The 16963-nt window shown below is 40.4% G+C and overlaps 1 protein-coding gene across 1 annotated transcript in view; it reads left to right on the top strand.

Moving 5' to 3' along the window:
• The window catches only part of cdkal1 (CDK5 regulatory subunit associated protein 1-like 1), a 224029-nt gene that overhangs the window by 184850 nt on the left and 22216 nt on the right, over positions 1 to 16963 (top strand). The window contains exon 13 of the mRNA XM_075465108.1: positions 13396 to 13479. Within this exon, the coding sequence (XP_075321223.1) occupies positions 13396 to 13479 (84 nt within the window). The remainder of the gene's footprint in view (positions 1 to 13395; positions 13480 to 16963) is intronic.

Here is a 16963-nt window from a genome sequence, read left to right as displayed (position 1 = left end):
CCTTTCCCTGCCATAAATCAATCAACACCATTGAGGCACTAATATTTCCCTCCGCGGTCGCCATTTTCTTGTTCAAGTCTCATCATGTTGAAGCCAGTCTGACTTGGTAATGAGGATTTTGACAGGTCCGTTTTGATCACTTTTGCAATTATTTGATTCATCGATAAGCTTATGAACATGAAAATGAATCAGCAACTCTTTGATATACCAACCAGTTTTTGGTGTTTCTGTGTTTCTTTGTAGTCCAGGACGTACATTTGATGTTATCGGTAATTGAGAATCAATTGCGAAAAATAAGTGTTTTGTTCTGGTTCTTGATGAAAATAAGTCACTGTTTTGGCAGTATTCTGCAGTCTTAAATTACAGTCCAAAGATTTATTAAAAGATGGTTAAAGAAAAGGCCATTTAAAGAAAAAGGTGTCTCTGTTGAGCACTTTAGAGCTGAAGTTGATCAAGGTAGAGCCTGTCGTGCAGCTCCGCGTGTACATGCCAGCTATTCTGGATCCTTACAGCCTCCCACTGTCTTCCGTTCTATGTGCATCAGAGCACTAAAAAACATGATATGTTAATTTATTCTGTCCATCTGTCCAGGCTCATTTGTTGTCCCCCATTGACATGCGTCTACATTAATTTGAAGGCCTGCATATCATGTAATAGTCTGCACTTAACACACAAACACACAAGCATAAAGTCATGCGATATTTGAATAGTCGTGTAATCAACAGAACAAATCATTCTATGCGTTATTTGATATAAACCCCTGAAACAACCATCCAAAAAGGACTTTCCTTTTGGGATTCCAAATTCAATACACATAACTTCTATTTTTCAATGTTTTCCCACCAAGCACCCAGGTTTATTTTCCTCTCTGACACAAAAACAGACTAATATTCCCCATTTACGTCACGCAGTCTCATATTGTCTAAACAGCAGAAAGTATAGTTAAAGTATTGGGGCATTTAAGGCCACAATCTGTCAGTCCATAGCATTGCATTAAATTAGAAGTAAGAAATATATAATTTAATTTATTCCCAACACATTGTCCATCAACAAAATTCCACCAGGAGTTTAAAAATGTTGGCTCCACTCTTGGCTTGCTTTGTAGCACATGCACTGTTAGTCCGCTCTTTGTACCAAGATCTCCTGTCAACATTTTCTCATCCCATCCCTTTATTTTCATCACTGAAAAAGTAGTGGCCCCTGCTGTATTTCTCACGATCCCATCCAAACCGAAATGAAACGCTTCTTAAGGGGAGCAAAAGTTCCTTTGGGGAGTGCCAACGATGACTGCTGAGGAGTTTCCGAGGTTCAAATAAAAAAAAAAACAATTACCCAAACTGATCATTTGTTGATGGTGACTGATCAGTTTGGGTTCTTTCAGACATTTCTATCAATATTCACCTTTAATTCTGCTTCACAATTAAAGAAAACATCACCTCCTTTGACTTTTCTGTCCCTAATCGCATCCCCTGTTACTGCCCAATGAAGAAATTATTATTATTTTTTTTTTTTTTTAAAAAGGAAGAAAAACAAATTACAGCAAGACTTTGAGAAAAACTCAGTCTAAAGTGTGGGGGAAAAAAAAACAACAACATGTTTCTTACTGTCATTCATTAGTTCATCTGTTGTTTTCCTGTCCTTGGCTACCTGAGTGAGTTGTGGAGAGGGGAAAGAAAAAAAAAACACTTGACAATCCATCATTTCACCACTTCAAAATCTACCTTCAGTGGGATAAATGTAGAGGACACAAACATGTAGAACCTTGCAGTCTCACTCACACACACACACACACACACACATATTAACGCACTCTGACAATGAATCGTTTGCCTTTGACGGCGATCGAAACGTTGAGTGTCCAAGAGCGCACAACTTACCACACTGCGCACTTCAGCCCCCCCTGTCAATGTTCTGTGTGCACAAAGAAGAAAGAAAAAGGAAGAACCACATCGTGAGCTGTACTTAAAACTCAGAATGTGCTCTGCTGTGACAGCCGTGCTTTCCCTGACGTTGATCTACACAAACTGTTTTATTTCATGTTCAGCTGGGAAGGACGGCGCACTGAGGTGAAAGATAAAGCGCGCCACGAACCGCAAAAGCTGGCCCATTCAAAAAGAAACAACGTACACTTTTTTTTTTTTTTTACTTCGAAAAAATGTATTTGTTTCATCGCGGTCGGCTTTGCTAAAGCCATCCCGGTCGATAGTCCGCACTTGACATAATGGGCATGAAAAAAAATTATCTTCTGGAATAATGCGGTCAAGTTCAAAATTGCAACCTGTAACTATGACTCTGAATTAACACACCACAACGAAACGCTTTCAGTAACAGCTGAAAATGATATCCTTCAGGAGGGCTGGTTTTATGTAGTGAAAGGTCATTCATGACTGAATGACTTACCAAAGGCGAGCACTAAAGAGTGATTGTGGAGGGATCCATCATGATTATTAATGAATTAACCAAACTAATTATTCAAGGTTGGGCAACTTAACCTCTCACTGGGGTTGTGCGAGTTAAGTTGTTGTTCCGTGTGTAATGTGCCCTTTAGGTTAAGTTTTTAAGTGTGTGTTTCGAGCATCCCGTTTTGTTTTTAATTTAGTTGCAATACATTTTGGCTGATCATTTTTTATTTTTTCCTCCAGGTTACAGGGCAAAGATTTTCATACAAACGGCCTCCGACTGAGAGCGAATGGCAGTCCTTCCCACTTTTAAGTTTCCTTCGGCTTGTTTCTGCCTCCGTGCCCTTGCTTGCTTTAGTTTTCGCCATTGTTGTTACAGCTTCTTGGAAATGGGCCTGCTCAACAGGGTCATGGTATTTTAAATGTGTGTTTGAGTTCTGAATATTTTCACGGTCTGTCCACTGGCTTCGTTGAAGCCCTCCAATGGAAAATATATTTTTTTGCAGTATCTCCTTTTTGTGTTGCGCATATGAAATACCAGTGTTATTGAAGGACAAGCTCATTTGTTGAAAGACTCTTACACTTCAAAAGGCGGTAATTTGTCTCCCTCCGCTTCTCCTTTCTACAGCACACCTTTCTTTGGGTCTTTATACATATTTTTTTTTTCTATTTGCACTATTGATAAAAAATCTGAGAAAAAGAGAGGCAAGGGGGCAGAGCTGCAACATGCATCAAAGGTCATGATCCAGCTTTTAACCCAAACGCACATCAGGACTATCCGTGCTTTATCCCACAGAGCCACTAGGATGGCCTTGTAGCTCCTTGTAGCTCTTTTTCTGCCCCCCCTTATCGCATCACATAGTTTCTCTTGATGTAATGTGACGACTGGAGGGTTAGCCTTGAATAGCAATCAGATGAGTTTGCTGGGCAGACCTTTCTCTGCATGTATGATTTGTTGTGTCTTCAGGTGTGCCCTCCAGTGATAATCAAAATCATAGTGTTTTTTGCCAATGCATTAGTATCAGCTGCTATCATAGATTAGCTCTGAACAAATGCGGGCCTTTCACATGCGCTCCCTCCGTCTAACTTTTACACATACACACACACATAGATTACACTCAACAAGGCCTCCAGGGCAACGTGGATATAACGGACAATCAGCCTGACAATCACAGCTGAGCTCTGATTCATACTACAGCTGGACACACACACAATTCCAGACACATAGATGCTGCAGTGCCAAGGGCTTAGTCCTCCCACACCCAGCTTGGACACAGATGCCCACGCAAACACAACCCGAGCACATTTGATCTGTTTGTGAAGCCCCACAGTGGAAGAATAAATAAAGAAGTCTACGGTTGCTGTGTCTGTTTAAGATTAGAATCATTCCGCAAAGTAAAGGCGTACGCAATTAGCGTCGATAACAAAGTAGCAGTTGGTTTGGACCAAAAAGCATGGGTCACGAAACCTTTTCAGGAGTCTTGCTCTGAAATGAATGAACATTATCCTTTTTTTTTTTTTTTAAATGTTTTTGGCCAAGTGTCATAACACTGTCACGATTTTGTCCGGTTAACATTTCTGCTTATAGAAGCGACTGACACAGAGTTTTAAAACATTGGAGGGAAACGTAAAAACCGAAAGCCACCTTTGCAAATTACCCCCGTAGGACTCGAATGTATTAAGTGTACATGCCATGCTTTTCTCATTCTTGGCACTTGATAGTTTTCGCTTCAAGGCCTAAACCTTAAACTTTTTCTTGACAAAGTGTGTGTATTTTGTTTGTTTTGGGGGAGGGTTTCTGTGTAAGTGGTGTCATGTTTGTGATGTTTCTGAGGCTTTCATTCAGTGTTTTCTGCCATGTCTCTCTTGTGATGTGATTCAATCCAGCATCTCGGACGCTGAGCAGCCTACAGGCGACTGTCACAGGCCTTTGTGTGTGTGTGTGTGTGTGTGTGTGTGTGTGTGTGTGTGTGTGTGTGAGAGAAGGAGACATCTATCTATCCCCAATCTGACAAACTAAATCTGTCACACTGGTGGCAGACTTGACTGTCTTTTCTGTTAAGATGGGAGCAATTGATGAGGCAACCGTGTCTTTGTGTGGGTCTGTGTGTGCTTGTTGTTTTGCATGTGTTTTTTGCGTACAAAGTGTTTTGCATACATGCTAGATGGGGTATGCATGGAGGAGTAGAGCACATTCAAATATTTCACTGCAATTGAATCTATCTCTCAGCCCCCACCCTCAGTATTTAATTTTCTTTCTTTCTCATGATGATCATAAGCTGAACTACGGTGCATTAAAAGTAAACGCTTCTCCACAGCAGCTCAGTGCAGAAAAAGACATCACAACTTTAATCACAAATCTTGTTTTCTTTATGTGTGAAATCTTAATTATGGTATATCCATAGATATTGTTAGCATATTAAAACTTTGTTCATTCATCCAGCTTCATGTTACCCACCTCTGTCCTTTACTAATGAGACTAAACACACTCTTGGCCAACGCTTTCTGAGCTAGACACATTTATCTGAGTCTAATCTCAACAAAGTATGTGCCCCTGATAATCATCAGGCTTCCTCCCATGTGTTTTTTTAACAAAGGTTAACGGTGCACTTTTTTGCTGAAAGCAATGAAGGTTTTTTTTTTTTCTTTAGGGGTTCCTTTCATAGAAAAGAGAAGCGGTAAGAGGGTCGTTAAAGATTATCTGGGGGGGAAAAAACATGACTAACTTCTGCCTTTTGCCTTCTGTGGGAAAAGGTACAATCAGCATTCTGTGGTGGCTCGGCAGTAGTCACCAGTATTCATTGGCTCTTATGGGCACTGATGGAAACATGGCATCCAGGTGTCGATATGTAAACTCCAAGTTTCCTGGCCAAAGCGTCTCATGCTTAACCTCTAAAGTTGATATGAGCATCGTAGCAATAGCAGTAGCAACTTGTACTGCTGTGTGGCGCAAGCTCCCACGGCCCAGTTTATTTACAAAAAAGAAATAAAAAAAATCCCCCCTCCATATTATGAGTATCAAATTTTGCTGTTCACCTCAACCAGTATGACAATTGTTCAGATTGATTTTCACCTTCTGTATTAGTTGACTATATTTGAATTGTCATAGCGTTGCATGTTGAATCACTTCAGTCTGACGCAGGAGAATTCTAACTTCTGGTGTGACCTCCAGAGAAATGACTTCACATGAAGTAGCACTTTGGTGGGAGATGTTTTTTTATTGTCTTTTTAAAAAAGGTTTCCATCTGAGATCAACTTATTTAAAAGTACCGTGAGAATGTTTTAGAATAGCTTATCACGGCTGAATGCCAAACTCACTGCTGGAGTGCATCATGTACTAACCTTCTCTTTGTTTTCCATTCTTTATTTCTCTTCATGACCTCAACATTCACGAAAAACTAAGCCCAGAGCTTTGTTGAATTTGAGGGCAGATAAGACCATTTTACACTCTTGGAATGTGTAGTCGGAAAAAGCTTACGTAGCATTTCAGAGTTCTTTTAAAGCTAACATGATAGCATGCTCTTGTTGACACGAGATAGAAGAGTTCATTTTTAGTACTTTTCTCACTTAATCTGCACATCTGCATGTCTTTGTTTGTTAAAACTATCTTCCCTGTTTCTTCTGTTGAACGTCTCACTCTTACTTTCATAGACTTAGATACTTAGCCATATTTAACTGTAACCATTTTTCTTTTTGTGTGTGTGTGTGTGTGTGTGTGTGTGTGTGTGTGTGTGTGTGTGTGTGTGTGTAGGTGCAAGTGCGAAAGAGAAAGCAAAGAGAGAGTCTGAGGCATGGGCTGGTGAGCTTTGGGAATGCTGGAGAAGGGCCTAAAGGACGGTTATAGATTTGATGCAGGTGCACAGCACTCCATTAGGGCAAAAACCTCTCACACTTCCCAAACGGTTCACAGAACAGGGGATGCTACTGGAGCCAAGAGCACATTAGAGATCTGGTTGAAAGCCTGAAGGCACACACAGGCATCTACACACAGCTAGTGAGGCTTTAACCCAGTGTGTATTCAGACAGGTGTATCGGGGTAATTGGTATTAAACTAGCCTAAAGAAACATTCTGTTTGCTGGTCTTTATCTATAGGTGGGGAGCTAGGTCTTTATTTTGCATGTCGCTCTTTTGAGAAAGAAGTGTGTGCATGTGTGTGTGATTTGTTCAGTATGAGTGAGCGTCCTGCCTGATGCTAATAGTATTTTTTGGCTGTCTTACCTCGTATTTTCCTTCAGCGTGTTTTTTTTTTTTCTGTCTCGGTCTCTCGGTCCAGCTTTCTCTCAGGCTCTCGCTGATTTAGATTTGGTGATTGTTCTTCACCAAGCAGATATTTGGCCACATTGTTTTTGGCAAGTGCACTGTAAAGTCTCTGATTCGCTGATGTCGCTAACTGAAATTCCGACTGAGGGATGATGTTACACAACTGAGTGTTAAGAGTTTACAGATTGTCGGTTGCTCTTTAAAACGTTTAAATAGGCACCATCTTTCTATCAGAACTTCCTTAGAGGTTGTGCAGCCACGTATCCAGCAAATACAGGATCCCTTTTGTCCTGGGTTACATTTCTCTTTAGTCCGTGGTTGTATTTCCACCACAGTCTCTATACAGAAAACAAAGCAGTGTTTAACCTGTTCTTAATTTTTACATTTTTTGAACTCATTAAATAACAAAAAGAAAGGCACGGGTGCACTTGGAGTGTCAAATTGACACACAGTATTATTAAGAGTATTAGTACCGTTCCCTGGGAATGCAGGAACAAAGACCCTGCAATAATGAACCAAACAGAGCTCACATAATGCCATCCATGTGAGATTTTTAGACGGTATGCCTTAACATTTGCACATTCCTTAACCCTAACCTAACCCTGATTCCTACTGTTAACTGGAAAATCCATGTTTTTCACTTCACCCATTTCAAAACATTGCGTAAGTGGCCTTAATGTGATCACTTCAGACAAATTTGTTTCCAATACATGTATTTGCACACATTAAATATGAGAGTGAATTACCTCCATTGCAGATTTTTACAACTGTTCTGTCTTTGCCTCAGAATTTTTATTTTCACCATGCGTGTAATTGAAGAGTCGCTGCTCTGCCACATTCAGCTGCTACTTTCTATGTACCCAGCTTCCTTAAACACTTACACAATATTTTACTGGTTCACTGGTATTCAGGGAGTGCCTTGAGGTTCTATGGAGTAGAAAACAAGTCAGAAATTACTCTTGCCCCATGACTCTTGCACTCTGCTCTTTAAAATCGGAACAACAGAGTTACTGAAACATTCCGGAGGAATATGAAGACTTAAAAGTTCTGGACAATGGATGATAGAACTCAGAGAACAACACAGTTAGGGAGAAGGTCACAAATTCTGTAAAATAATAAACTTGGCTGTTTTTAGATCGTAAGGTAATAAAAGTGCAATTCTAAGAATGCTTCAAGTCTCTTTTCACTAAAATATTCAAATCCTTGATAAATACCCTGATGACAATGAACATAAAATGTGGTATCTGTGCATGTCATTGAAGGCCTTCAGAAAGATTGAGTGTTTTAAAAGCATACAAACACTCGGTCGAGGGTGCAGAATTTTGTATGAATAGTGTTTCTCAGACTGATGTACTGCAGATTCACATTTCCAGATGCTCAGAGTGTACTTGCGTACATCTGCATTCGGTTTCTGTATGCTGTGTAAAATGCTGAATGCTTTCGTTTGCCAATCTTGTAAACCAACAACCACAACACACACCAAATGTTGAAAGTGAGGAATTTTACTGCTTCATAAAAGAAATAGTTGCTCATCTTGAATTTGATGGCTCAACACGTCTCAATAAAGTTTGGACAGGGCCCCGTTTACCACTGTGTAGCATCCCCTCTTCTCATAGGCAGCAGTCTATAAATGTGAACTGAGGAGACTTTAGAGAGAGGAAGGTTCTGACATTTTTGTCTGATATAAGACTCTTGCAGCTCAAAAGTCCTCGGTCATCTTTTGTTGTATTTTGCGTTTAACGATGCACCGTCTACATAGGAGCATAGCTTTTCCCTATTACCTGTGTATACCTTTCAGTATTGATTGCGCCTCTCCAGAGGTGCAAGTTGCCAGTCCTGCAGGCATTCATTTACCCCTGCACCATCAGAGATGCAGGCGTTTGAACTGTGCGCTGAGGAGGAGGCAGCATATCTGATTATATTCCATTTTACCTGACCACATAAGAGTTGTCTACTTTGCCTCTGTCCATTTTGAATGAGCTTTGGTGCCAGAGGAGTTGTGTGTCTCGCGTACCGCTGTTTTTAACGCAGTGCTGCCTGAGGGCCTGAAGATCCCTTCTGCACAGAGATGACTCCAGATTCTCTGAATCTTTTGTTGATTCTGACAACAAAAGATTGTCCCCATGTTTTGTAAATGCAGTTTTGTGCAGATTGCTGAAATCTACCTGTCCTTACCTCTGAGAGACTCTGCCTCTCCTAGGTGCCCCTAATACCCAGCCATGTCGCTAATCTCTTTCTTTTTAACAGTCATTTACCTTTGCAGCCTTTTGCCCCTGTTCATTTTTTACAACTTTGATATTCGCATGTTTGTTTTTGTTTTTTACATTTGTCCTTGTCAACATTTTACCAAAGCTCCCCGTAATCCCCTCAGTTTTCCTGGGTAAATCTGAAAAAGTTTGAGCCTTTGAATTTGACTTTTAAGAGTAAAACTAAATACCCAAGCCAACAGGGAAGGGTGTTTTCATTCATCCTTCAAGTAGCTTGTTCAAAGAGAACCTCAAAAAGATCTAAGCATCTTTCATTTGCCCTGTTAAATCACTCCCCACAGCAGTTGTTTCGCTGGCAGCAGAACAAAAACTCCCTCTATAAGTGCTCTCAGAACTCTGTGCGTGTATTTTTTTGCAGATTATTGCAGGTAGTGATAATGGGGCAGGGTTTGTGAGCAAGTTGCGTATCACATCCCACCATTCCCTCTGTATTTGTGTGTGTGTGCGTACAAACACAAACACAGGAGCTGTGGGGTTAGATAATGAGCCCAGGAGATTGATGAAGAAGTGAAAACAAGTGGGTCAGTGTAAGAGGATGCAATGAATATGTTTAGTTTAACACAAAGGCGGAAATATGCATAGACATTCTCTTCGGCAGATTCATAGGCAACGTCTGCACATGGTTTCCTCTAAAAAAAAAAAAAAGCATCTCAGTGATCGAGAACCTAAATCAAGACAGGCAGGAAAATGCAAGTGTTGCTAGAAAACAAGTGCAGCGTTACCAAATATAAAAGTCAGATTCCCATCAGTAAAGCAGAGAAGCAGAAATAATCGCCAATTACAAACAGAACAAAAATGACTGAAGTGTGCATCAGCTTTCACATTACGTCAGGGCGACATCGCAAGACCGACAACCCCTGCTGAAGCTTCTACTGAAGGATCCATAGCCTGCAGGGTTTACGGTCTGGCAGATGGATCATGGTATGTTTGCTGTTTTGTATTTTTAAACAGCCCTGTGGAAGCCAATGTGACAACCTTGTGCCAGAAAATCAGTCAAAATCAGAAGACTTTCTTCTTAAAATCTCATTGGAGAGGTCCACAGCCATTTGGCATGACACACAGCAGGAGTCATGTATAGCACCCATAATTACTGAGGAAATGAAAAAACAGAGATTTGACTGTGTGAAACAAATTGAGAAAGAATAAAAAAAAAAAATAATAATAATCACTCATAGGCTGAGCGAGCTCTGTGCATTGCTAGAAAAACATTTGTATGCTTGGTCTGAAGGGAAAAACATCTGCTTTTTGTGTTTATGCCTCATTTATGTTAGTTACTGAGCAAGAGTAAGTGTAGCGGATTAAAGTACAAATACTTTGTTAAATTACAAAATTTTTTCAAATGGTTTGAAATCTAAACTTGCATTTTATCTTTATGGTCCTTCGCTGTCTTTGACACTGTGTGGATTTAAGGGTCTGCCCTTGTAATGAGGCAGTTGTAATTGTAAAGGCTACTAACAATTTATTGTAAAATTAATTTTAGTGTATAAAATATACTCTCGTTCTCCTGCCTTTCTTCTTTAATACATCCACAGTAGCACTGCAACATGTGTCGATAGCTTTGTTCCTTTCAAAATGGCCACAGATGTAGAAAAATGGTTTGGGTGCGCAGATGAAAATGTTGACTGGAATTCAAAGCCATATTTTTCTCATTATTCTTGATATGATGAGGATTAATTATCAATTAAACTCATAATCCCACAAATCTGCAGTGGATCTGTTGTATATCGCAGGATGTAATTCTGTGGATGGTGAAGTAAATAAATGCCTGGGTGAGCAAAGGCTTTCATGCCGTGTTTGGTATGGTGCGACGTGTTTCAACAGATGGAGTAAATACAAAGCTTAACATAGACTATTGCTTATGCAAATCTGTGGAGATGAGCGTTGGCAAAAGGAAAACAACCAATACATATATTCCAAACACAGATACAAAACGATTTGGAGCACCAACCTGCAACTAATTGACTGTGGATTATTGCTGTGATCGATTGAATATTAACAGGAAAAAAAGCTAGATTCTAAAAAAGATAATCCTTGCCTTGTACATCGCTCCTTTGAACAACTCAACTTTATGTACAAACGACCGTTGATGAATTAGTTAATGACTGTTGATTTTAATGGAAAATGCAGACATGACCATAAATGGACAGCGTGGATGCAGCCATGTCTAAACATATAAGAAGAAGAAGAAATGGACAGTATATTTGACCGACTATTGTTCAAATTGCTTGTGAATTGATGAAAGATTATTTTCGTATCTTTTTGTCTATTGACACTGCTGGAAAAACTGTCTTATGTTATACACCAGTGTTTCTTTGACATCACTCTGTTGACATGAGCAGAGTCGGATGGCTTTGGCAGATTTTCACCCATTTAAAACGGAGAAATGCAAATTGGTTATCAACAAACACAACAGAAATAACAGGCTGGGGTATATATGTAAAATGAAAACACAGAAAGAAGAGAAAACAGATAGAAGGTATTTTTGTCCATGTCAAATGTTCACTTCAGTAATAAAGAGATGGTCAATTTTCCTGTACAGCATCATGGGAGCTACATTACTTTCTCCTGCTTGAAGAGACTTTGCCACAGTACTCACCGTGTATTACCAAACTAATCAATGTTTCAACTTGCTGCAAACAACCAGTTTAATCAATTTTGATCAGTTGGTTGTTGCAGCCGTAGTCTGCCGCTTGTCAACTTTATTTTACTGAAATCTCAATGTTCCTAGATGTGTTGTTTATGTCTTCAATTCAGCAACCCTGTTGCTATATGAAAACAAACATGAACACACTCAGAAACACACAAATCCTAAAAAATAATCAACATAGCAAAAAACACGAATAGATGAAATCAAAGGAGAAAGGAGGGAAAGATGAGAGGAAGTCGCTGTAGATGGAAGGGGTACTGACAATAAAGGGAACTCTCAGAGATGGAAGAGATGGGATGGGAGCGAAGGGATAGGCAAGGAAAGAGGGAAGAAAAGAGCAAAGATTGTGGTTGTCTGCAAAAATGGAAAGACCCTGGGCGACATGTCAGAGCCGGGACTTCTAAGACTCTGACATATTGCCAAGGAAATGATCAGTCAGCACAGTTTTTGAGTAGAGGGCTCATCACTGGTAGGCTAAAAATGCAAATACTGCCTGCTAAGCCTGCAGGACGCCCTGATCCCAGCATCTTCAAATATGCGCAACCCATGTGAGACGGTTCTTTTGCTCTGCAGCACCGATTTCCTAAAACGATGGTTTGGGCCTGAACTTTCTGTGATGACAAGATTCATGACAAGATCGTTTGCAGATTTTCATGTGCCAGGAAGCCACGAGCAATGTTTTCAGCTGACATTAGTGTGCTCCAGCAATCAGAATAAAACAAGGCGGACCAGATTCCACGTATGCACAGATGTAGACACATTGAAAATGAGTTGTGCAATTAATCGACACACTTTACGGGTGCTTTACGTCAGACTGAAAGCATTAGAGGCAATGAGTGTGGATCCAGTCATGAAGCTTGATCCAATTTTGGTCAGTAATGGATAGTTGTTATTTATTGATACTCAGTTGTGAAAAGATATCTCTCTCTCTGTGCAAACCCATGCTGAGGTGGTTCATTCATGCCCGCTGTACTTTCAGTGAAGTTCATCTCCTCCATCACCTCTTTCTCCTTCCTCGAGTCAACAACATTCTTCAACAAAAACTGTATTTCTGTCATTTTGTCCATTATTAAGTCGCTTGATTGGGAGGCCTTGTAGTATTTAATTCTCTGATTCCCTGAATGGTCTGTTTTCCGCACACATTTGAATTGTATCCTTTATGGACCATTTTTAATTGAGTTTTCTTTTTCTTTTTTTTTTTTTGGAAGAACCTGACCTCAATAGTGCTCTCCAATCCGCTCGGCAAAGCGCGAAAACTGAAGTGGCTTTGAAACCTTGAGACTGCAATTAAAAGATGAACTGCAGCGGCATAAATCTTGAAAAAGGGACGAAAAAAAACCACGCCAGAGCAAAGCCTTTATTGAATGTGGGATCTTGGTGAATAGAAGCCTGCTTTTGTCATATAAAACTGAAACGATAATGCAGCCCTTATTCATGCTCTGTGGGACAAAACTGGAAACACGCCGCCAGTACTTTCATATGTACAATAGACTTTCACAAAAATGTGCGGTAATAGATGAAGGTGCACTGTAGATGTATTTGAATATAAACAAATAAAATAAAAAGATATGAAATTACCTTCTACTCTCCACATCGGTTCACGGTGGTGTTTCTCTGGCCTGAAAAAAAAAAAATCTGAGCAACGTAAACAACTTTATTTTTACTGATAGTGAAAACACTTCCTCATAAAAAGAAAAAAAGAGGAGGTATCAGAATGTGAGCGAACCATCAGAGATAAAAACCCATTGGTGGGACTGCTTTGATGAGATGACTTAACCTCAGGCTGCAAAATTGAATGTGTCTCTCTGTCCCTCTGCATAGGTAGGAGAGAGGCAGCGTGTGCTGGTGACGGAAGAATCCTTTGATGCCCAGTACTATGTGGCTCACAACAAGTTCTACGAGCAGGTAAAGTAGTCGTTGCATTATCATTCATCCCAATCACCAAGTGAAGTGAAGTGAAATTTATTTATATAGCACTTTTCAGCAACAAGGCGATCCAAAGTGCTTTACAACACAGAAACAACAATCAGGTACAGAAATACAGCAATCAGCTAATTTTAGCTAACAGTGAGATTGGTATAACTATAACAGGTAATTTGAGTAAACTAACAAAAGCTAACAAACATGGATAAACTTTCCTCTAAGAGGAGGCATTTAAAAATATAGCTAATAACAGAACGGTTGATATAACGAATGATAACAAATCTTTCATCTGAGAGGGAATATTAAGGTTTATACAGTGATAATAGGTCTTGATAGACCATTTAAATATGACTAAGTTTTCCTCCTAGTGAAGTATTAATAAGATCAAAAACATGGATAAGCTTTCCTCTAAGAGGAAGCATTTAAAAAGCCGTTCGATCGTCTATAAATTAATGGGAATATTTTAAGGTCTATTATTTAACTTGGATAAAAAACTTTCATCTGAGAGGAAATATTAAGGTTTATACAGTGATAATAGGTCTTAATAGACTGTGAGGGACCATGCTTAATAAGGACAAAGGTATTCAAAAATGAGGAACAATTTCAGTTTAATTGTTCCAAAAAATTAATAAATCCAAACAAGTCAAAATATGAATGACAATTAAATCATACAAAAACATATTTGGGCCCAACTAAAATGAGGTCAACTAATTTAACATTAACACAACCAAAAACTGACCTGCAAACAAAGAACAAAAGGCTGCTTAAATAGGGACGGAGTAACCCAAATCTGCCACATGAGGGAGCATAATAAAGGGGAAAAGTTACAAAATTACCTACAGCAAAATATAAAACAAATAAAGCAAAACTAACTTTAACTTAGCACAAATAATAAGTGAATGTTAAAGTGACAAAATTAAGAAACTAAGGCCAAAGTTAACAAATAAAGTTCCCCTCCCCAGTCTTTTAGAAATAGTGGCATATTCCAGGCCTCCTCCTCCAGCTGATCTCAATTTGCAGCACACGATGTGGTGGTGGTAAGAGCATCCACCACACACTCCCCCTCCTCTGAAGGCTCACTTGGTCCAGCGGGACAAGTAGTCAGCGGTAGCATTCCGCCTGCCGGGAATGTGATGCACCTCAAACTTGTAGGGTTGCATGGCCAGATACCAACGGGTTATCCGACTATTGGTATCTTTCATCCTCTCCAGCCATGTTAAAGCCTTATGATCAGTCTCCAATACAAACTTCCTTCCCAAGAGGTAATAGCGAAGGGAATCCAAAGCCCACTTTATTGCCAGGCACTCCTTCTCTATGATGGAATAACGGGTCTCCCTGGGAAAAAGTTTACGGCTGATGAAGGCGATTGGATGACGATCACTTGAAGAACCCTGGAGCAGCACAGCGCCAAGACCTTTATCTGACGCATCAGTTTGCAAAACAAACTCCTGCTGGAAGTCAGGGCAATGAAGTACAGGATCTTTACTTAAGGCCAGCTGAATATCTCTGAATGCTTCCTTAGCTGCTTCAGTCCACAGTAGTACACTGGGGCCTCGCATACTGGTCATGTCTGTAAGCAGAGAAGCTCTGGCAGAGTAATTAGGGATAAATTTATGGTACCAACCAGACATACCTAGGAAGGATTTAAGTTGTTTTCTTGTCTGGGGAAGAGGGCAAGATTGGATGGCCTCAATTTTTTTGATTTGTGGCTTCACCAATCCTCCACCAATGACAAAACCCAGGTACTCCGTTTCCCTCTTTGCTATGGCACACTTGGATGGATTCACTGTCAATCCTGCTCTCTGGAGACACTCAAATATCACTTTTAGATGTTGCAGGTGTTCATCCCAACAATTGCTGTAAACAATGATGTCATCCAGATATGCAGAGGCAAAATGTGAAAGGCCATTGAGTACCTTATCCATTAGGCGCTGGAAGGTGGCAGGAGCCCCGTGAAGTCCAAAAGGCATCACTCTGAAATGGTACAGGCCCCATGGTGTTCTGAAAGCCGTCAGCTCCTTGGCCCTGGGGAAAAGTGGCACCTGCCAATAGCCTTTGGAAAGGTCAATGGTGGTGAGATATTTTGCTTTGCCTAGCTTCTCAATAAGATCATCAATGCGTGGAGTTGGATAGGAATCAAATTTTGAGATTGAATTGAGGTAGCGAAAGTCAATGCAGAACCTTATTGTTCCATCTTTTTTAGGGACAAGAACAATCGGATTGCACCACTCGCTCTGTGATGCCTCAATAATCCCAAGAGAAAGCATCACTTCAATTTCCTTTTTAAGTGGTTCCAGAAGTCTTTCAGGTATGCGATAGCTCATTCGTTTTGGAGCAGCATCTTCTTTCAGGGTAATGTCATGCATCATCATATCAGTGTAACCTGGATTCTCCTGGAACACATTAAGTGGACAGACTGCCCTCACCTCTGACTGTTGTCTTTCTGACAGATGATCCAGATTAAGCTTGGAGGCTGAAGGAATAGGGAAATATTGCTCCTCTGGTTCCTCGTCCTCTGTACACCGAATATAGAAGGTGGTTTTATCTTTGTCCCGGGACACCCACTCCTTAAGCAGGTTCACATGGAGAGTCCGAGAAGAGCGGCTTTTACCTGGAACAGAGATTTTATATGTCGTTGGCCCCAATTTCCCTAGTACCTCATATGGTCCTTGCCACTTGGCCAGCAGCTTGCTTTCCTCTGAAGGCAGCATCACAAGTACTTTTTGGCCCGGCTTGAACCCTCTCTCCCGGGCTGCAGAGTCATACCAGGTCTTCTGCTTACGTTGAGACATCTTCATGTGCTCCTGAGCCAGAATTGTCATCTTCTCCAGCTTCTCCCTCATCTGGAGCACATAAGACACAATATTTACAGGTTCTTTAGCAGTTTGTCTCCCCTCCCACAGTTCCTTCAGAACTGTAAGAGGTCCCCTCACTTCATGACCATACAATAACTCGAATGGAGAAAACCCAGTGGAGACCTGTGGAACTTCTCTGTATGCAAACAGAATATATGGTAGCCATTTGTCCCAATCGGAGCCCGTTTCACTCACAAATTTCCGTAGCATTTGTTTAAGTGTTTGATTAAACCTTTCAGTGAGGCCATCTGTTTGTGGATGATAAGGTGTTGTTCTCAGTCCTTTAATCCCCAGCAACTGATACACATCTTTAAGCAGTTTTGACATGAAATTGGTGCCCTGGTCAGTTAGTATTTCCTCAGGAAATCCAACTCTAGAAAAAAATTGCACCAAACAGAATGCAACATTCTTTGCTTTGACAGCTTTCAGAGGAAAAACTTCTGGGTATTTAGTTGCATAGTCCACAATCACCAGCATAAACCGGTTACCGTTTTTACTTCTTTCTACTGGGCCCACTATGTCCATACCCAAGCGTTGAAATGGTATGCTCAGGATTGGAAGAGGTTGGAGAGGAGCTTTGTTGGAGAGTCTGGCTGATGTAATTTGACAGT

Source organism: Odontesthes bonariensis, chromosome 5, assembly GCF_027942865.1.
Source record: "Odontesthes bonariensis isolate fOdoBon6 chromosome 5, fOdoBon6.hap1, whole genome shotgun sequence".
NCBI lineage: Eukaryota > Metazoa > Chordata > Actinopteri > Atheriniformes > Atherinopsidae > Odontesthes > Odontesthes bonariensis.
Note: the sequence above shows the minus strand (reverse complement) of the source record. Positions and strands in the feature narration are given on the sequence as shown.